Source organism: Miniopterus schreibersii (genome assembly GCF_964146895.1).
Source record: "Miniopterus schreibersii genome assembly, chromosome: 7".
NCBI lineage: Eukaryota > Metazoa > Chordata > Mammalia > Chiroptera > Miniopteridae > Miniopterus > Miniopterus schreibersii.
In genome coordinates, this window is record NC_138108.1 from 37,235,395 (window position 1) to 37,258,352 (window position 22,958).

The 22,958-nt window shown below is 37.7% G+C and overlaps 1 protein-coding gene across 1 annotated transcript in view; it reads left to right on the plus strand.

The window, feature by feature from the left end:
• The window catches only part of CCDC141 (coiled-coil domain containing 141), a 158,964-nt gene that overhangs the window by 117,150 nt on the left and 18,856 nt on the right, over positions 1-22,958 (plus strand). The window contains exons 13-21 of the mRNA XM_081142678.1: positions 229-408; positions 5,176-5,355; positions 5,857-5,982; positions 8,139-8,327; positions 9,166-9,345; positions 11,094-11,243; positions 19,920-20,060; positions 20,787-20,981; positions 22,351-22,534. Coding sequence (XP_080998804.1) covers positions 229-408; positions 5,176-5,355; positions 5,857-5,982; positions 8,139-8,327; positions 9,166-9,345; positions 11,094-11,243; positions 19,920-20,060; positions 20,787-20,981; positions 22,351-22,534 — 1,525 coding nt within the window. The remainder of the gene's footprint in view (positions 1-228; positions 409-5,175; positions 5,356-5,856; positions 5,983-8,138; positions 8,328-9,165; positions 9,346-11,093; positions 11,244-19,919; positions 20,061-20,786; positions 20,982-22,350; positions 22,535-22,958) is intronic.

Genomic DNA, 22,958 nt, shown 5'->3' on the forward strand with positions numbered 1-22,958 from the left:
ACCAGTCAATGTTTCTATCGCACATTGATGTTTCTCTCTCTCTCTCTCTCTCTCTCTCCTCTCTCCCCCACTCTCCTTCCCTTCCTCTCTCTGAAAAAGAAAAAAAAAAAGAATTGTGGAATACAGTCCCATTTAATTTTTCATATAGGCTTTTATTGGAATCTAGTGTCATTTTTTCTTTAAAAATGTTTTTATCTTGCAATTATATTCTCTCTCTCTTTTTTTTAGGTAGAAGAGCAGTGTCAGAGCCTGAAGGAGTTTTACCAAACTGAAAGCCCATGGAAAGAAGAGGACGCTGCTGAAGCCAAGCATTGGTCTGACTCAGCCGAGATGCAGTGGCAGCTGTTTCTAAAGAGGAGTTTTTTAGTTCAAGACCTAGGGCTTGAGTTCCTTAATTTAATCAATATGGTGAGAATGACATTATGTGAGTCACACCTTCTGCAAGGATTCCTTGTGAAAGTCAGAATCATAAAAAGTTCAGCTATCAATTAATCAGCAGTATGGGTTTAGAAAGTACCTTTAGCTTCATTCAACCTAGAGCAGTGCCCACCTCAGCATGGCTGTATTTCTTTAGACCTAGACTTCTCATAACTTTATAACATGAAGGCTATTTTAACTCTCTAGAAGAAAGAGTGGCTATAACTCAAATGCAACATTTTTATTATTACATAGACGTTCACTCAAAAGTTCTAAGTTATGTTGAGAGCATGCAACAAGGTTTCCAGTGGCTCAAGACAACATCTAGGATAAATCTTTATTTTGTAGAATTTCTATAGCAGATCTTTCTATAGTGAAGCTCCATTATATTTAGAAATGTACCCTAAACTTCAGTTGTCCACTTATATCTGCAAAATAGTCTAGAATCCTTATATCAACCTCTCACCCATATAAAGTTCTCTACAGAATTCTTAAAAGATGGCTAATCCACTTCTTCAATACCTCGAGCATCTTCCTAATGAAACTGCTCATTCCATTGTTAGAGAACACTGGCTGCTAGGAAAAGTTTTTTTAAAATTTGACTTCATATTTGGTTCTAACCCTCTGTATCTACATGGGACGGGGTGGGGAGGAAGTGTTCATATTTGATTTCTCTTACACATGAAAGTCCTTCAAGCATTGAAAATAGTTGCTATATCTAATGAGTCTTTTCTGAAGTGAACCCCATGCATATCCTTTCTATCGTTTATGAGGCAGCTTCATTTCTCTCTCCATCCTGATCCTACCTTCCAGAAATCTTTATGGTTTATCAAAATTATTCATAAAATGTAGCCAAACTGTAAAGTACAACTTTAACACAGAGTACAACAAAGAGGACATCATTCTTTACTAATAAGACCTAAGATTATGTAATCATTTTTAGCCATGATTTCACTTTGCTGGTTCATATTGAGCTTGTGATTGAATAAAACTCCCATGCATTTTTATTACAATTCCTGCCAAGCTAGGTCTTTCCCATTTTATATGTGTCAGCTATGTATCTTTTACATACAAATGTGGGTCTTTATTTTTATTCCTATTTAATGTCATTTTGTTCATCTTTACCCATGATTCCATCTTGTCAAACTAATTTTGGATCTACTATCTACTACATTAGCCATCTCTCCTGGGTTTAATTCTATATCTACCTAACATCTTATCAACTGCATGAAAATAATTTGGCAGAAATCAAGTTGGCTCATAGTGACCAAGGGATTCTTTTCAAAGTGCTCACAGCTCACAAACTGCTTGGTCAACAATGAACTTACTGCACTGGTTCTCATTGTAAAGCTTTCCAATCTGTAAACTATGTAGCCCAGCCTTCCCCTACTCTTTGAAAATGAAAGTATTTTTCTTTCTCTAATTTTCTGGCCCTTCTCCTATTTTCTGTAGACTTGCAAAGATAACTGACATCTACAATTTTCTCAGTACTCTGAGATGTGATTAATCTCAGGCTGGAGCCTGAATTCATTTGGAAGAGTTAGGCTCTAACTGCCTTCATCTTCTTTCAGCTGCAATTTTCTCTTTCTCTTCTAGCTCAGGACCTAGAGCTTGAGTTACTTAATTTAATAAATATGTGAGAATGACACTATCCTCTTTGTTTCAACCTTTGTTACTTGAAGGCCATTCTTGTTCAATTTATGTGGAAACAAATATACATGAAACAATTCTAACATCTCTTATATATCTTTAAGCATCAGAGGAAACTTGCTGAACAGTTTGCCCTTGTTCTTATGTTATACAGGTGCTTGTTGTAAAATAATTAAGTTATATTTCATTTGGAACATTTAGAACATATATTATCTATATCTATCTATCTATCATCTATTTATCTTTTACATTTTTATTTTGTTCAGTATATATTCTTATCTCTCTCGATTGTGTACTTCTCTAATTTGCACTTATATGAGAATTCAAATATTTGCAAATTGCATTTTTTTTGGCCTAATTTTTACTATTTTAGAAATTTTATTTTTTGGTTCTTAAGTTTCTATTTGGTTCTTTTTTATATTTTAATTGAATGTATTGGGGTGACATTAGTTAATCAAATTATACAGGTTTCAGGTGTGCAGTTCTACAGTCCCCATCTGTATATTAGACTGTGTGTTCACCACCCCAAGTCAAGGCCCCTTCCGTCCCCATCTACCCCCCTGTACCTGTCCCCCCTTCTCTCTGGGCATCGCTGTACTGTTGTCTGTGTCCGTGAGTCTTTCTTTCTCTCTCTCTGTCTCTTTCTCTCTCTCAATAAGATTTCAATTGCTGATGAAATTCTCTTTCTTGTCCTCTCATTCTGCATCTTTGCTATACTTTTTAGCCATGTCGATCATGGGCATTTTACAGTGTATGTCAGCTAATTCCTACATCTGGACCTGGAGTGGTTTCTATTGTCTACCTTTTCTCTTGCTTTTCAGTCATGTAGTCTTGTCTCGGCAAGACCATTGAAAATTTATCAAATGTCAGGCATTATGTTTAAAAAATACACATTTTACCATAAGCTTCTTACCACTGTCATTTGATAAATTCCTCCTTATTGATAAGAATTATGGTCCACATGATAGTTAACTTTATTGGATCAGCAACATTCTGAGACCAGAAGCTGGTAAAGCAAGTAGAACACATTTTTTATTCTCATATCTTTTGGAGCATTAGGCTTTTAAACAAACGTTATTGTTGAAATGTGGTAACATCCAGTATGGCTGTTAAGAAGGGAGAATGCCAGCTGGCATTTTCCACTGAATGTTTTGCTCTTGATTGGGTTGCCATGGCTCATATTTTCAAGCTGGAAATTGAAAATTTTTCAGTTCTTCTAAATATCATCAAGATTGGAGGAACCAATTTAAGTGAGAAATCTGGCAGACATCTTGATGAAAGTGCCAATGTACAAATTTATAGTGGCACACAACAAGAATGCTATCTGGGATACTGCCTTCCTGTTATTGAGGTATCTAGAAAGCAAGATATCATAAGACCATTTATTGTGCCTGAATCTAAATGGAAAACAGACAATTGAGTTCCCTGTTAGGCCAGATTATGGCAAATTTTTCCATGCCCTTACACAGAAGTAGAAGGAATAGTGTTCTTACTAACTAGACCTTTGGTAGATTATTTAAGCTTCCTGAGAGGTCAGAATACTTAAGTCTGCCAAATACATAATCACTTATTTTTGGATTTGCCAGCCAGACATGAGCAAATCCTGCTATAGCTCTCCCTTTTCTAGACCTCACTCAGACCATTGGCATGCTGCAAGGTTCAGGTTTACATTAAGCTGTATATTATATTACATTTTGATTAGTAGTTTTTTTTAAGTATATCTTTATTGATTTTAGAGAGAGGAAAGGAGAGGGAGGGAGAGAGAGAGAGATAGAAACATAGATGATGAGAGAGTCATTGATCGACTGCCTCCTGCACGCCCCCAACTGACTGGGGATTGAGCCCGCAACCAGGCATGTGCCCTGACCGGGAATCGAACCCTGATCGCCTGGTTCCTGGGTCGACGCTCAACTGCTGAGCCACGCCTGGCCGGGCGATTAGTAGTTTTTTAATCATCTGTGAAAGATATCCTAGCTTTATTTATAGTATAGATAAAAATTATGATTAGGACTAGATCCTGCTGAAATTGTCTAATAATCTTTCATAATATTTAGTATATTGTTAATCATAATTATAGAATATATCATTTTATTCCTAGATCCCCAAATTCATGGGCAAAACCTCATTTAGGGCCTCCAATTGTATTTTTTGGCTTTTTATAATGTTTAACTTAGTTTAAAAATAAGATTGCCTATTATTTAAAATATCCTGTTACATTTTTATGACACTGACTTCTGACTACAATCTAAGCAGTCCCTTGACTTTTAGATACTTAGTTGCCATTGTCATTATAGAAATCCATGTACCTTTGCTCTGTAGAAATTCAAGGATTTGTTGAGAAAGGCTGAAGTAAAAATCATTGTTTTGCCAAAAAGTGTTCTTCCGCATTTTTTGATGTTTGCACATAAAATAGCACATGGTCTTTCTCTTTACCTATCTTAATATTCTTCTTCCAATTAAATTTCCCCTTGTTTAAAACCATTGTTTAAAGGATTTCACATCAGTCAGCTAGAACATGTAGAAGTTGGGAAGGGAATTCTTTAAATTTAGATACTGTGCTTCTGGTACACAACTGAGATACAAAAATAGAGATATTTAGATGCACATTTCAGTTCTCACAAAAGGAAGTGACTTGAGGAACTGTTCACAAGGGAAACCTAAAATAGCCATAATATATACAATAGGATAGTTTAAAGAAAACAAATGGCCCAGAACAATCTGTCCCCTCCTATTCCCTGATACTGTGATTTTGACATCTGCTATTAAGTGTATTAAAATGAAAGGTAGAATACACTTTAAAACTTATGCATTAAAGTAATCTTGACTTTAATATTTCTGTATCCAGGAGCTCATTCAATCACCCCCTTAAGCCCCAGGAAATAGACTCTAGCAGGTGACTCCAACACCGCTGGGCTCTAGGAGAGCTCAGGACCTGATGCTCTGAGGGCCCAGCCGGGCCTCGGCACAGGCATGCCTGACTTGTCTTGCTGTCAAATCGTCTGGGCTCTGCTTTGGTTGTGATTGTGTTTGCCTCCTAGAGTAGTTATATGCAAAAATGTTGTATTGCTTGGGAAAGGAAAGCCATTATATGCATTATTAATTTAACAGGCAAAGGAGAATGAAATATCACATGTGAAAAATAAAGTGCACGTTACAGAGAGCACTATGGAGAGCCAGAAGGCAGGACTGGAAGAACTGTGCCGCCTTCGGATGGCACGGCGACTTAAAGCCGCTGCAAGCCAGCCTGTGGGGCAGCAGTGGGGAGCATTCAAAGAGCAACTTAGAAAGGTGAGCCAGCACGCAACGGGTGACATTCACCTTAAAAAGGAATGAAATTCTCGCACAGGGTACAACATGGAGGAACCTTGAAAGCATTATGCTAAATAAGTCAGATACACAAGGATAAATATTATATGATTCTGCTTATGTGAAGTACGGGTGCAGAGCTCCAGTTAAGGGAGATGAACGAGTTCCAGAGGTGGATGGTGGTGATGTTGCACACCAATGTGAATGTTAATGCCACTGAATTGCACACTTAAAAATGGTTAAAGTGCTCAAATTTGTTATGGATGTTTTACTACAATAACACTAAAAGAGGTCAAAGAAACCCGGGGCCTCTGCTTTTCTTCATTGATGTGGTTTAGAGGCAGGAGCTCGTTCGAGGCAGTGAGTGTTTTCACAGGGATTGAACAGTATGACCACACACCGCATCATCACTAGTGTGATTGTAACGTATTTGCTGGCGGTGGGAAAGGAAACATACTCATAACTATCCAATGTTTATTTCAGACTTCTCACAACTTAAAGCTTCTTCAGGAAGCACTCATGCCTGTGTCTGCACTTGACCTTGGAGGGAGCCTGCAGAGCATTTTAGGTCTAAGGAAAAACTGGAATGCAATGAAGCCTCAATTTCAGGTAAAGAAACAAACCACTAGACCTAGGTGAATGGAAAACATTTTTTAACTGTCCCATTACAGTTTACCTAATTAATTTTAAGAGACTGGTGAATTACTACTTTTTTAAACAAAAGCATTGCTTGTCTAAAAAATCCACTTAAAAACACATTTTTTTCTTACTGTTTTTTTGTTTTTGTTTTTTTTTTGCACTACTGTGTATTTGATGATACACAAACATTTGGGCTACAAAATGTCCTAAATGTAGTCTTATCTTAGATTATTTTAATTTACATTAAATTATTAATGTATTTACCATATATATATATATATATATATATATATATATATACACACACACACACACACACATATATATGCACTGGAGTCATTTTCTAAAGGGTATAAATAGACACATTGTAGATCAAGTCATCTCAAAACAAGGATGTGCAACCTCTGACCCAGAGGCTGTGCTGCCCTCTGCCCCTGAAATGTCCACGGTGATGTCATTCTCTCCACCCACTGGCACCCCAGGTCCTACCACCCTCCCAGGAATTTTGCTGTGCTCACCTATTTTTCCTCTCAGAGAGCCCTCAGGATGTGAGAGATAAAACCATGAGTCATGTTCCCAGGCCCTGACTGCTAATGCATTCCATACACTCCCCCTCCCACCCCCACCTCCCACAACACGGCTGCCAAAAATGGTCACCAGTCATATAACCCTCCCGGCTAGATCCATGTTCTTTGCTGCAAAGTTAAGATACCTGTGTTTCTGTTTGTCACTACTTTGTAAATGTTGGCTGTAAAGAATCCCAGAATTAGAAGACTGAAGATTCTTTTACGGAATATCTAATTTACATTCATTTCAGGCAAACTGATATAGTATATAATCACCCCCACCACACACACACACACACAAAACACAGCATTGTAGCCCACAGTGAACTCTTAGAAAATCCAATTAGACTATGTGTTAGGTTTATTGATATACCCTGTGTTGTATGCTTATTTGCATTTTGTGTGTGCTCATGTACAGGTGCCCTACAAGTGTAGGAGTGTGTGCATGTGTAAATTCCTCTACATTAGGAACTGTACAGCTTCTTTAGCTCTGTCACTGTGATGTGCATGATATTTGATGCCCACATGCTTGATTTAAACTTGTTGAAGACCCTTATTAGGCCACTCTTCTGCAAGTTATCTCCTCAGCCTAAATCATTTCCATTACTTCTATCTTTGCTGTAAGATCCAGACCTGAAATTATAGTAGCTTCCTCTTTGAGTTGCCTACACTTTGCAAGTTCTACCACAGGATCTGTCCTCCTATGAGGGATATCTGAGTAATGCTGGATGAAAGGGAAGGCAGTCAGTCTATCCCTCCCTACATGCAGTGGCTATTTGTGGATTGTGGGATGATCACTTTTCAAGCAGCATATCTACTGAGCTACTCAGCTGTGGTTAATTCTGACCATTCTTTTATCACAGAGCACAAGTAATTCCCCCTATATATTTTTATACTTGTCTTCTTTTGGTGTTCTTACCATGTACCACCTGATTCTAAATATCAGAGATGCTGCACAGCCAGGTATGGCTCAGCAGTTGAGCATTGACCTATAATTCAGGAGATCACAGTTCAATTCCCGGTCAGGGCACATGCCCAGGTTGCTGACTCAATCCCCAGTCAGGGGCATGTAAGGAGGCAGCTGATCAATGACTGTTTCATCATTGATGTTTCTCTCTCTCTCTCCTTTTCTCTTCCTCTCTCTGAAATCAATAAAGATATATTTTAAAATAAATAAATAAATAAATAAATAAATAAATAAATAAATAAAATAAATATCAGAGATGCTCATGGCTTCATAAACATCTGAAACACATTTACTTAGCAGATGACTAGACTATTTGGTGAGCTATAGAAATACATGACTTTCCGCTTCACCACCTAACTTTGAAATACTTTTTTCATTGCTCATAATTTTTAAAAAACTTTCTGAGAAGATAGGGATGGACTAATATACCCTTAGCATACAAAACCTGGACTTGCAGGGGTCGGGGTGAGGCTCACAATAAGTTTTTGCTAACAAATGAGAGAATGACTGGCTATTTAGATCTTAATATAGTCCATTGTAAAGTAAAATGCTCTCTGAAAGCTGGATTTCTTTTATGTCTGTCAACATTTTAGGCACTGAATGATGAGGTTCAGTACATTATAAAGGAATCAGAAGAATTAAATGGCAAGGGAGCCCCTGTGAAAGAGAAGCATCAACAGCTAAAGGACCTCATTCACCTCCATCAACAACAGAAAGAAAGAATCCAAGACTACGAGGACGTCCTGTACAAGGTAGTCCAGTTCCACCAAGTCAAGGAAGAGGTAAGGCTTGTCAGATATCTGGAAGACCCTCAGTTTTACACTATGAAATGAAATATAAATTATTATAGAGTAAGTAAAAGCCAAACTGCTTATTTTGGTACTAGAAGATTTCTACATCTGGCCTCTAACTTTTCTCTCACTATACCTCTATCTTCCCTTGTATTCCAACCAAAAAGCTCTTTGTTCCTCAAAGACAGTGCACACATTTCCAGCTCTTTCACTCTCAGGCTGCCATTATCTGACAGGTCCTTTCATCTCTTTTGCACTATCTAAACCCTGTCTCTCCTTCCAATGATCCTACCTCACTTGGAGTGACTGTCCTCTCTTCTCAATTTCTAGAACTCTCATTGATTATTCCACACATTTTTCATTTTAGTATCTTGATTTTTAATTACTTTTTACCCCCAATTCAACTGTAAGCTATTTGAGGGAAGAAAACAAATTCTTTTTTTTTTTGTTTTTTGTATCTCAAGTACCTGACATCATAGAGTACTCAGCAAAAATCCATAATTATTAGCCTTTATTAACAGAAAATGGAAATGTATTGATATCTCTTTAAAATAGCCTCTGAATTTACTCAGATCATAGACCTAGATCTTCTTAAGGTTTTAGGCTATGACCAAAAAGAGTGCTTTCTTCTTTAGTAGAAATGGTAACATTAGCCCCTCAATTTTACCCTATAGATTTGCATTGTTGACTCTTATTTGGTTGTAACACTAACAATTATAGGTGGGCTTGGCAGCATTTGACCGGCTAGTAAAATATAGGGAACAGCCTTTAAAAATCTGTCTTCAGAAAGAAAAACCCTCATATTAATTGTTAATGCCCTGAATTCCAGCTGGAACATCTTGTCAAATCAAGAGAATTGGAGTTTCTAGAACAGCCAAAGGAACTGGATAATGCTCACGATGCCCAGGTTCACCTCATTCGCTCTCAGGAAAAGCAGGCGCATATAGACCATCTCCACAAACTGGCCCTTTGCCTGGGAGTGGACATCATCTCATCAGTGCAACGACCTGTAAGCAACTTAGAACACCATCACCCATACCTAATTATAGCTGGGAGCTGGGCTGGCATAGGAGAGAAACCAGGCAGATTGCCTGGTGTACATTAGATTTAAAAATACATTAAAACATTGGGGTAGTTATCTGCGGTGAGTTTCTACCACCTATAACAAAAGAGAAACATTTTAAGGAGAAAAATCTGATTATAAAAATCTTGTTTAATACATCTATTCTCATGCTAATTAAAAAAATTGTGGAGATGTGTTGTCTAATACAGTAATCAGTTTTTTGCATTTGAAATGTACCCAGTGCAGCAAAGGAACTAAACTTTTAATTTTAATTTAAAAATTGACTCAGTGTAGCTATTGGAAAATGTTTAAATGTGTTTGGAACAACTTGGATATGGGAATCTACATTTTAAGCAATAAACTATGAAATTTAAATATAGATGAAGTATTTCTGATAGAAATTTATCAAAAATTGAGATGTGCTATGAGTGTAAAATGCATACCAGATTTCAAACACTTAGTATAAAAATACCTTATTAATATTTTTATATTTGGTTAGGTGGTAAAACTTTGATATTTGGACATATTTGATTAAACTTGATTAAGAAAATTAATTTCACCTGTTTCTTTTTACTTTATTATACAACTACTAGAAATTTTATAAGTATTTATGTGGCTCTTGTTATATTTCTTGGACAATGCTGTGTTAGCATTTAAGATCTGGAAAGTATCCTAGAGATCACCTAGCCCAGGACCTCACTTTATAGATGAGGAATCTGAGGCCCAGAGAAGCTGCCTTATTCATAAAAGCCCAGGATGAAAAATCCCCCTGGTGGAGACCAAAGGCTCTGGGCACTAGATGTTGATCTGCTTTATCCCACTGGATGGATGGACCTTACAGAGGTGTCTAAAGACAAGGAAATCATTTCAGGCCAAATATGCATAAATAACACATTGAGCTCTGATTTAAAATATATGTATATTTTAACTTAAAAAATATATATCCTTCTCCAAATTCCTAATTTGAAAGAGAGATTGTGTTTATTCTATTCAATATGTACAATATTAATAAAATAATAATGACCAATTTTATTTTAAAGTTTACTTAAGATATCCACTAAACTCTGTGAAATGCACTGAACCTAAAGTATTTTTTTAATTGAAAGACCTAGGAATACAAACTATCTGTCACTAATAATAGAATCTATTTTTACCCAGAAGGGACTTTCTTTTTAAAGAGTTTTATTTTGTTAGTACATTTATTTTTAAAAGAGAAAAGAAATAAGCTGTCTCACTTTGCACAAGTAGTGTAAATGTTCTCTGGTCCGCGAGTTTGGCCTTGGCCTCTGCAGCCCTCTGCTGAGTGGAGATTGGACGGAGCACTTGCATAATAAACTTGAGGTGAAGCTCTAGTTGACAGGAAAATTACAGTGCAGGAGCCGAATGTTTCTGATGCATACTTTATGCCTTTTGAAGCAAAAATCATACCTTGTAATGAGTGGTGTCTCTGAGGAGCTGGATGTGATGAGTGCAGAAGTTTCAAGCCTGGAAGTCTAATGGTTTGCCTTTCCCATCATGTTGGGTGTCTGGCTTCTTTCTGAAATCCTTCTATTTGAATATACTTGAGGTAAAATAATCAGGAGCCTACTTTTTCAGATGTCACTCATGAGTTTCATAATGCAGGTGAATAGCTACTGGCCTCACTGCTGTTGTGCCTCTTCCCTCGGTCACTGCCACTTCTCTTTCACTTTTAGAACTGCTCTAATGTGTCCGCGAAGAACCTACAGCGGCAGCTGGACGTCCTCGAGGGGGAGAGCATGAACTGGCGGGCCAGAGCCGAGGAGTATGGGCGGACCCTGGCCTGCAGCGTGCAGTACTGCACTGTGAGGGACGAGATAAATGAGGTGGGTGGCAGGGATCAGACCAACACACTACCGAAAGCCTCTCTGAGCCTAGCACGTGTGTCTCAATGCCTGTGCATGCACGTGCAAACACACACTCACAGAAGCAGGAGACTTTCTTTTCACCCTTGACTTTCAATCCTTGGAGCATTGGCCTCAGAACTCAACATTTGAGTAAACCTCAAGCTCCCAAACTTGTTGAAGTCAGTACATTGTCAATGCATAGAAAAACCTAGAATTTAGTATTACAGTTTATTGTATGCTTTTTTCTCCCCCCCACTCGAACCCTATAGCACCATTTGGTTGAGTGAATGCAGCCTGTCAGGGCAGAAGGGGTGACCGGGTCCCTTTGCAGCCAGGTCCAGCCAGCTGAGATTCTATTTAGGTGCCACTGACTCATGGTGGAGCGGATGCTAAGGGCCCAGAGAGCAAGCTCTTCACCTCAGAGGCTACAAAGTATTATCACTAAAGTCAAGTGTCTGATTTTATATTTATTCAGAGTGGCTTTTCTGGCAAAACAGCTCCTGGAGAAAAAAAAACAAACAGATGAAAATTGTTCTCCGCATTAATGTACCGCCTTTCACATAATTCTACCTCCTCTCCTTCAATTCTAGTCAGCCCTCAACTCCCAGATATATACTGAACCATAACCACCACCCTCCTCTAGTTAAACTTTCCATTGAAAGCCCTCTGTGTTCAGGGTAGCAAGGGTCCCGATTCTCGACTGGGAGTGGGCAAAACACAAGGTTCCCTAATTTCAGATTTATCCCTATTTAGAGCAAAGTGTCTGTGAGTCCATTAGCCACAAACCTATTAGGAAGGAGGGTGGGGGGAGAAGGTAGTAAGCCTACTTGAACACCCTGTTTATGACCAGTTTACACAGTCTAGGCTCAACACATATTAAACATTCTCAGACAGCATTGGAGCGTGGACTAAAGTATCCGTAACTGAACTCGAGCAGTGGTCTAGCGCTGACGAGCCCTTTCCTGCAGGCCTCACTTTCACAGACCGCAGGCAAGGGCAGGAGGCAAGCACGGCTAGGAGGGTAAGAGGAGGAGAGAGCAGGGGAGCCAGCTGGATCCCACTCAGCAGGAGGGAGGCGGCACCACCATCAGCAGCGGTGTTCGTTTTGGCAGTGTGCTGCGGGACTGTAGACTTTCTGCTCAGAGGCGGTTCCAGGCAGTCATTTTGGGCTAGAGATTCATTCGGGGTCAAACCCACAGTGCGCCCTGCCCTGCAGGTGGTAGAATGGCCTCATCTGGTTCCTGCCCTGCGGCGGACAACGCATCCGTCAGGCCTTGGTAAGGAAAGCGATCTTAAGGAGAGCAGCGTTCTCCCCAAAGCTATAAAGTTTAGATTTGCAGCCATGAAAACAATTTGTTTACTATCTTCCCCCAAAATTATCTTCTTTCTTCGCCTTTCTTCTCCCCATCTTTCTTCTCCTCTCTCCTCCTCCCCCTCTTGTGCCTCTTCTTGGCAGTGAACTTTTTGTCTTGCTGCCCTAATGTCCAGCTCTCAGTTTACTGAAACCACAGACGGAGCCGACTAAGGCTCATCCCCAGTCCCCTGTGGCTCAGTTTCCATCTCCCCAGAGCACTGCGGCCCTTATGGGACCGGGTCTCCCCTTCCCTTCCCTTCCCTTCCCTTCCCTTCCCTTCCCTTCCCTTCCCTTCCCTTCCCTTCCCTTCCCTTCCCTTCCCTTCCCTTCCCTTCCCTTCCCTTCCCTTCCCTCCCCTCCCCTCCCCTCCCCTCCCCTCCCCTCCCCTCCCCTCCCCTCCCCTCCCCTCCCCTCCCCTCCCCTCCCCTCCCCCCTCCCCCCTCCCCCTCCCCCCCTCCCCCTCCCCCCTCCCCCTCCCCCCACAGCGGGTTCTGCCTGCGGGCTGCCGTGTGATGAGCCGGTGCTGGGGGCCAGCTGGCAGGGGCAGCGGGCCACTCTCCCAGCCATAGTAGGGATGCCCCAGGATTGTCTGTACCGTAACAGGAATGAGCAACCAGATACGTGCAGGCTTGATTTAGGAATCATATCACGCTGACATGATCTTCAATATTAAGAGAGCTGTTCTTCCCATTTGCTTCTCCTTCAAATCCAACTAATCTTTGATGCAGGTTATAGTTGCACATTTAAAGGATCTTCGGTCTTTTCTCCCCTTACCTTTCTTGTAGGGATATATTAGGCATGTCGCAGTGTGGTTTCTACACCTTGGACTTTCCAACCATGAGCCGAAATGTGAAAGTGATTAGAAGGAATATTTTCAGTGCCCTTTAGTAAAATAAATATGTGTGTTCTAGTTTCTATTATGAATATCAGAGCGCAAACAGACGGCCAGATTCCAAGTGGTAAGAATATTTGACACCCAGACAGTTTTATTTTTATTGTCATTATTAATTTTGGTATAGGTACTTTAAACGTTATGTGAAATTAAAAGCAATATGTTCCACTACTGATTTTTCTGTATAAAAAAATAAAGTCAGATACTTCACCAGGGAACTAGACCATGCATAGCAATTGATTTTTTAAGTTGATTTGAAAACACATTGTTTTTCTTCTAATGATTTATTGTTTTCTCAAAGGGCTTCTTGCAAGTTCACAGGCTCTGAGTTGAAATGAATTTTGGAGGATGTCTAGTTTAACATCGTCATTTTTCAGATGTGAAACTGAGGTGTATATGATTTTCACTTGACATTGTGCAAAAGGACTGCAGAGTTTCAGCTCAGGGTTTTAGGGAGTCAGCTTCGGGTTAGAGGTTCATTTACTGGCCACCAACACAATTGTCATTTGCTAAACTCAGAGTTCACCATTCACTTAACGTTTCAGTCTATTCAACCACTGCATGGTCTGATGTCAAATGTATTTTTCTTCTGTGCTTTCCTCTTCTATCTTTACTCTGTGGCATATATGTCGTAGGCTGTTTGTATGATCTGATACAATAACACAGTTAATTTGGTTATTTCAACCACAATTACTTTCTTGATGTTGCCATAACTAGCTTACATGTTTTTAACTACACAAAAGGTTCTTTAAAAAGGACATGGCACCTACCTCAAGGCAAATAAAGTGAGGTGTTCTAAATGTGATTTTTAAAAATATGGTGTGATAATTCCTTAAAGACAAGGAACTATGGTTTTGTGCCTTGATTGTCTTTGGGTAAAATATTATTGTTTTCTAATTTCATGTACTAAATGACATGGGAAATTATAATACTTCATTTTTTTCCATGTCTGCCTACCAGAAAACACAGCCTTCAAACTGACATATCTTTGTGATTTTTTTTATCACCCATTTCCCACAAAGATAAGTCTGTATGCATGAATGTTGAATTTCATTATGTATTTCCTTTCCTACCAATATAAGTAAGTTATTAATACACAAAGCATTATAGACATTCTCTGCCTTGTTACATGACAGGACATCATTACTCATTCTTTCCACCTCTGCGTTTAGAAACGTAGTAAGTTAATATTGAGCATGTTTTCTTCTTGCAATTGGACCAAAAAAATTTCCATTATATTTACATGATGTTAATGGAAATTTGTAGCTAGAGTCTCATTATAGACCACAAACAATTACTTTGCTGAAAAGAATAGTAATGACAGAATTGGGTTGGTATTCAATTTCTCAAAATAAAATTTGCAATCAGAAGCTTTCATATAATTATATTACTTTAGTCTGAATTTTTTGCACTGTAGCAACATCTAAGCCATCAGAAAGAAAACAGAAAATGACTATATTTATATGTGTGTGTGTGTGATATATCTATACTTCAATATATCTATATCTGTATCTCTATCTATCTCTATCATCTATCTATCTATCATCTATCTATCTATCTATCTATCTATCTATCTATCTATCTATCTATCTATCTATCTATCTATCTATCTATATCATCTTTCCTTCTTTTTTTCTACCATGTCTCAGAGTCTATGTTCTAATCACACAAATTCTTTTTTCAGTTTGGATAAGTAATTCTTCTGAGTTCCATGGATACAAGGCAGTTTAGAAATGATAAATTAGAATAGGGGAATGGTGCAGCTATAGGCGCATATACAACTATTAAATTAAGCCTCTGACATTGTATGGTGACTTGCCATTGACAAAATGACCACGGAAAAGAAGCAGAACATGAGTGTATAGATAGGCAAAACACCTGATGTCGGCAGCACAGATAATTATTATTTTTTCCAGATCAATAACCCTAGTTCATTATTTAAAGAAAAAAACTAAATTATTATCATTCAGCAAATACCAGTGTGACTACTGTGTGGCAGTTAGGCCATAAGAATGCAGAAGTCCTCAGGAAACAGAGTCCAGGGCAAATTAAAGTCCATGGGACTTCAATCACAGCCACTTGTCATCAGGCCCCACCCATAAGTCCATTTGATGGTATGTGTAAGAGAATAAGAGCTATTTTAATTTGTTCTGAAAATGTCCATCTCGTAGGGTTAAAATCTGTTAAAAGTTTGGTGTTTTACATCTGCAAGATGACTCTTCTTTTTGAAAAGTATAGAGAGCTAAATTATAAAATCATAGTTATCATGTTCAGAAAATAAAACCTAAATGTATTATTAACACAAAACCTGTAGGGTGGATAAGACAGGCACTACTGAGACATGCTGCCACCTGCAATTTAAAACGGAGCAGTTGTCTTCCCTTTCCAAGCCTCCCTACTTCTGCTGCTACAGGACTGTCCTTAAGCAAAGCAAGACAGCAGTGCAGTTGCTTTATGGAAGGAGGGCAAGAAAGCCTTGTCCCAAAATCTCTCCAGAGCTAAGTTTTAATAGTCTACCATTAATAATTGTATAGCAAATCATTCCAGGCAAATCGTGAGTCTCTGGGTCCCTTCTGTTCGAATGCAAGCACTCCTGGGAGATGATGGCATTGCAGCTTCCTCTCACTAAAATGAGCATCAGTCAGAAAGCTTTTTTCTGGAGTGGGCACAATGGTGAACAAGAAATGAAGCTCGGGAAATGGACCTTAAGAGAAATGCCTACTTGTTTTGTGCTTTTGCGTTTGGCCAAACATGTGCCATAGTTCTAATGAAAGGCTTTTTGTGTGAAATGTATTTCCTTAGTTTTAAAATGTCCCATGCCCCCCACATAAATTGACCTTGTCAGCAACAGATTCACTAATAATACATTCCTGTGCCAAAGCTGCCTCAACCAGCACTAAGAATAGCAGCCAGCCTGGTTGTCAGCAGCCTCTTTCCCTCCTGCTTCTTCTCAAAGGGCTTTGTTCATTCCTAACCCTGAGAGGGGCTTACAGTCCCTGGGACATTTGGTGGGGATGCTCATTCTGCTAGTGAACTAGTTTTAAAGTCTTACTAGTTTTAAAGTCAAAGAACTAGTTTTAAAGTCTTACTATTTTTTCCCTAATTATAGCTATATTAACTTCGTCTTCTTATTCCAATGCAAGTATGGAGGAGCTGAGCAAGTGAGAGGATAGGAAAATCCCACTATTCACTAGGGAAGAATCTCCCTCCTCTAATTTTCTTAAGACTTTTATAAATGTTATGAATATGAATGATAACATTTAAATACTTCTCACTGGGTAAACTTTATCTTGCCCCAAGCTTTGAGTGTTTTCTCCGGCTTACGTGCTCCAGTTGAGCAGGTGTCTTAACCATGGCCGCCATTCCCCATTGTTGACAAGCTAACTAAAGTTAGAAACAGCTGCATGAACAACGATACCACAGTCAAGCGACCATGGCACGCAGTTCCTTTACAGATATGATCACAGGTTACATGGGGGTTAGATGAGAAGTTAAGTTTTCATATTGAAATGTGCAGGTAAGAAAACTAAGCATGAGTAGATTTTGTGTGTTTTTTGCTGAAGGAAGTTCATGCATGCTGCCTTCCACTTATATCTGCAGTGGTCCTGAATTTGAGCTGGGAAAGGCACAAGATTTACAATGGATTACCAGTGGGACCCAAAGAGAAAAGTGCCAGCAATTTTGTCAGAAGAGCTCATGTGTCAGCAAGAAGCTGATCTCATTTCACATGCCCATAGTGCCACGAACATTCTTTAGCCTTACACGTCATTTTCAGTGGAAGTGCATACATTCTGAAACCAAAAGAAATGAAATTACACTCACCATTTATCAGTCTTCAATTTCCTCTTCCAGAGTAGACTTAAAATGCCATGGTTTAGAAAGGTCCAGCTTTTCTCCATTTGCCACGTAGTTTCCAAATAGAAATTGATCTTTCCCATGTAAACGAGCAGATGTAACCCAGCGATCATCAGATTGACGACAGGGCCCCCTTCCTTTTCCTGTACTGAAGTTCATCCTACAGGGAGGCGCAAACGTGGGTTTACAGTTGTAAACCTACTACTTTTGCCCTACCCTGTATATGTCAGGTCCCACTAAGGAAAAAAGGAAGAATATAATATTTTATTTTTAATGGAAAATGTTAGTAATAGAAAATGTTATTTTTACTTTTTGCCTTATTCTTAATTTTTATTTTATTTATTTTTATTAAAAACAAAATTTTATTTTTAATTGTGATAAAATACACATATTTACCATCTTAACCATTTTAAGGGTACAGATCAGTGATATTAAGTATATTCACATTGTTGTACAATCTTCACCATATCTACCTCCAGAACTTTTTCATCATCTTAAATGGGAAAATCTGTACACATTAAACACTAATTCCCATTGAGAAGATGTTTTCTTAAAGGTACGAGGGTCTCTGATATCTTCAGGTGTGGTGGTTATTATACCAATAGGTGCAGATTTTTACTTCACAGAAAAAAGTTCCTTCCACAGTTTTATGTGAGTAATTCAGGATATAGTTTCTTTATATCTCAACCCCATAGAATTGACCTCATTTGTCCTTCCCCACTAAAATTAAACACATGCATTTTAAAACATCAAATGTCAAAGAATTTAAATATTAATTGGTTATTTTATGAATAAACCAACTTAATATGATCTTTTAAATATTTTCCCAAGTTCTAATAGAGAAATAGTTTTCAAATTTTGAAGCTGTAGTTCTTTCTGCTCCTTTAGAATATTACTGATTTATCAGTTTAAATGTTTAATGTGATCTCTGTGCTCGGTTTAGTTTGTAGCTTAAAACTAATGTTCATCACTTTAGCATATAAAATAAACAACGCTGGTTAAGTACAGCTGTGTCAGATGCAAAACTTTCATCAGTATAATAGTTCCCATGTATGTAGGTCTGCTAGGGCTTTATAGATAATTGTCTCCAAGAAGTGTCAAAGGTAAGGTCAAAGTTTTGTTTTTATAGTATGCACAATTCAAAGTAAGCATTTTGAGAAAGCAAGCATTTTCTAAGGCAGGTGTGTTTTTCTGTGTTAGAAGTTTAAAATCTAGCAAGCTAAGCCTTTATTTTTTCCCAAATAATTTATTTGCTATCATTGGAGAGAATTTTAATGTTTTTCTGACTTTTCTTATCATAACTCAAATTTACCAACCATGACATTGTTCATTCTTTATGTTAAAATGCTGCATATAATCTGAGGTTTATGATTTCTCTGTACTTTTCTTTGCTGATAATATATATAGAGAGTGGTTTGTCAACGTGCTTCTCCTTCTTGAATATATAAAGGGGCCAAGAAAGTAGTGCGTTCAGGGGAACTGGACTGCTTACAATTTTGCTTCACTGGTGAAGTTAAACTGTTTGTTCTTAAGACTGTCATAATGTATTCTCCATTCTTGATGTTTAGCCAAATACTTTGTTGTTGTTTGTTTTTTTATAGGTACCAATTTTTGTTTTTATTTTCTATCGTTGCCTAAAAGGTTACCCCAAAACTTAACAACAGCTTATTTATCACAGTTGCCAGCTGATTTGATTGTTTTTTCTGCTTCCCCTCATGTTGACTGATGATGGCGAGAAGGTTTAAAATCCGTTACATGCTAAGACAAGTTGATGATGGCTGGCTGTTGGGAGCCCAGGAGGTGGTCTGCCTGAGACCTTATGCCTCCCCCTGGCTGGGTTCCTTAATTATCTTCCAGCCATATACTTTGTTTATACACAAGTTAGCATCGTTATAATTGGTGATAACTGTTCCTTTACTTTCCCATTTTTTAAGGACCTCTGAAGTTAGTGGCCTATATCTAAGAATTGAGTATCTCTGGAAACTGTTCATGAAAAATAATTTTTGCTAGATTTGGGCAAATAAGTCGATTTCCTATTAAATCTCATAGTGAGTCTCCTCTTTAACCCCACTAATATCTTAGTCCCAATGCCAAAACTTCATTGACCTCTGAACACCTCCTTGGAGCCTTAATAGTTTTCTACATGGTGGCTGTAAGAGAGCTCTGAGAGATGGAAAGAGCTGGGACAAATATTAGCACACAAAGAATGGAATGAATGGGGAAAATGATATCAAATAAGAAAATTAGAGTTGTCAAAATTCATATCTTAAAAACTTTATTGGTTGGAGGCCAAAGGATGTTCTATAACTGTAATGCTAATGACAAATTACAACTCAAAAAGTACTAAGAAAAATTCATAATTACTTATATTTTGGGGATGTGTTTAAATTCACATTATATGTTCACTTAGCAGACTTGTTTTCTATTGAAAATCACTCAATACATTTTGAAGATTATGAATATTTTGAAGTGTTTAGATATTTTTATTTACTACAAGTGAATATTACTGTTCTCATTTTAAGGAAACCACCTCTTTCTTTTTATTGACCTGCAGCTCAGAGAGTCATTCAAAGATATCAAAAAGAAATTTAACAATTTGAAGTTTAATTACACAAAGAAAAATGAAAAAACTAAGAATCTGAAGGCTCTGAAATATCAAATTCAACAAGTTGATATGTATACTGAAAAAATACAGGTAATGAAAACGTGTGTGTTGTGTGTTTGCATGTACTACTACAATTATTGCAAAATCATTTTGCATTTCAGTTCTAGATGCCTAATCCTTGGGATTTTTTCTTCTTCTTTTTACAGCATTGGGACTGAAAAGGTAGTTTTCCATTTTTATAGCCATTGGGTTTTTTATGTAAAATATATAATAAATTGATTTATCTTTGAAAGGAGTTCCAGAATGGTTTCTACCAAACCTACCTAGCCTCTCTGCTTCCTTTCTTGCCCCAAACACACACACACACACACATATATCTTTTGTACATCCCTTTTTCCCCCTTGCATCTGCTTGTATAAGAACTTTCTCCACCATTTCTATAGTCTCTTATACCTACCCTGATTATCACATCTACTGACTAGATTATTTGAATGCCTTTTCCAGGAGACTGAACTTACTGAAGACAATACGATATCTGATTTTATGATCATTGTCTTATTTTTTATCATAGTATCATTTGCAAAATCTGGAGTAGACCCTTGTATGTAGTTAATTTTCTGTATGTTTGCTGAGTGCTGAATCAATATACTATCTAGAAGAAAGCCCATTCTTTCCAAAATACATTTATAATAAGTATGATTTTAATATAATGGAGGAAGTTATAGTTTTTCCAAACTTTTCTCCAATATTTTATCACTAGCTAGACTCTTAAATTAAAATTGAATTTTATTTTAAAAACTTTATTCTTTGACACAGGTTTTGAAAAGGAAAATGGAAAAAGTTGAGAATAAGACTCCTGAATTTTTCTTAAATTACCCAAATCATAGAGTTACTGTCCTTTTGGAGGCCATGAAGGATTTGCAAAAACATGTGGATGAGTTTGACAAAGTTGTGACCGATTACAAGAAGAATTTGGACCTGACTGAGCAACTCCAGGAGATGATAGAAGAGGTATCCTCTACTTGTAGTGGTACCCATATTGTAATGTTGTCTTGGAAACTTGCTCTGATACTTTAAAACAGTGCTTCAGTAGCTACTATTGTCATTAAACCTGTGTATCATGATTATTTTTTTCATGATTGATTATTTCCTTAGGACAATTTCCTAAAGTAGAACTGCTGAACCAAAGGGCATGAATGTTACAAGGTTTTGAATGTATTGTCCAACTGCTCTTCAGAAAGACTTTACTAATTTTCTCTTACTAGCAACATACCAGAGTGTCTCATTTCTCCATAACCTCATCAACTCAAGATGCTTAACTATCATGGAATTATGTTTACTGCTGGATATCTGTTTAAAATACCTAGAATTAATTACTTACATCACAGAATTTGAAAGTGTTCAGAAAGAAAATGTGATACTAGGATTTTTCAGGTACAAAAATTGTTATTGGTGTTCCTTTTGTTTTGTCAAGAGGATAAATGGAAGAGTATACCAAAAATATATGAAATTTGACAGGTTAAAGTTATTATTTGCACACTTTATATTGAAGAAACTCTATACTTGAAGCTCTTGAGTGTTCTTTGTAGCCCATTATTCTGAAATTTCAAACAATCTCTCTTTACCACTGATGCAGTAGTTTTCAGAGTTAACACCTAAGAAGGATCGAGCCCATCATTCCTCTGTAATACATAGGCTTGCTCTAGCTCCAGGGCACTTACTTAAAGCCAGCTCCTAGCAGAGTCCCCATTCAATGAAAGAGCTTGTGGCCCTGGCCAGACATGTTCCTTCCATCACGGTTATTTATTTTTAGTGAGGAAACTCAGTTCTCCACTGTGCTTTGAAAATAGGACTGAGTGTTTTCTATTACAAAAAGGTCAACTGCTATTCTTTAGATGATATTTCCTCAATCCATAGACTAAATCTCATTCTTAAAAGAGAAGTTCATTTGAGTGTTAATCAGGCAATACGTTATTCATATATTGTTAATGATTTCAATTAATTAAGCTGGATTTTGTGTGTTTGAGCTTTATAATTTCCTTTTAGCTTATATTTGGATTTTTTTTTTAGTGTCATATGCTTTTTATACTGCCTGTTCTTGCAAGTATGACACATTCCTCTTAGGAATTATGCTTCAGGCAAATCTAAAGCAAGAAAATCAAATGAATTTCCATACTTTTACTTTCTTATCTGAATCTAATATCCAGGTACAAAGTATATGATCATGTTTTGATATTTTTTTAAATTAAGACTTAGAGAGTTCAAACTAATGTGAATATAAAGTATGAGGAAATTTAAATTGCATACTTCAGGGGCCAAAATGAAGAATGTTAGAATGATGGCGGCTCTTTAATCTATGCTTCATTCCATTTTAATTTAGTGTCATCTTTGGTGTGAGGATGCAAGTGCCACAGTGGTAAGAGTTGGAAAATATTCCACAGAATGCCAGACAAAGGAAGCTGTGGAAATTCTCCACCAGCAGTTCAATAAGTTCATCACACCTTCCGTGCCTCAGCAAGAAGAAAGGATTCAGGAGATCGGTGACCTCGCTCAGCGATTATATGGTGAGATCTCTTTTAAAATATGCTGAGATTCCCCATGAAATAAATCTATGCTGAACCTAAGTCAGCAGAAAGCAGGGCACCGCAAGCCCTCAGGGCCCTCTCTAAACCAATCTATTCAGGAAAGAGGCTCGAGATGAGAGTCCACAACCAGCAAAAGTAAACACTGGGGAACAGAGGAAGGAACCTCTGTCTGCAGGTGAAGCCTGCAGATTTTTAACTACCTTATGTAAACCCTCCTTCTCTGTCCTGTCTTCCCACACTTATTGACCATCTGCAGGGTAATAAAACTAGGGCAATTCTCAACTTTTGTAGACAAAAAATAAAAATAAACAAATCTAATTTCCACTAGCATTATTCCTTGAAAAATATACAAAATTCCCATAATACTTTAAATAAGTATCAAGCTAAGGCTGAAGCCGACAGC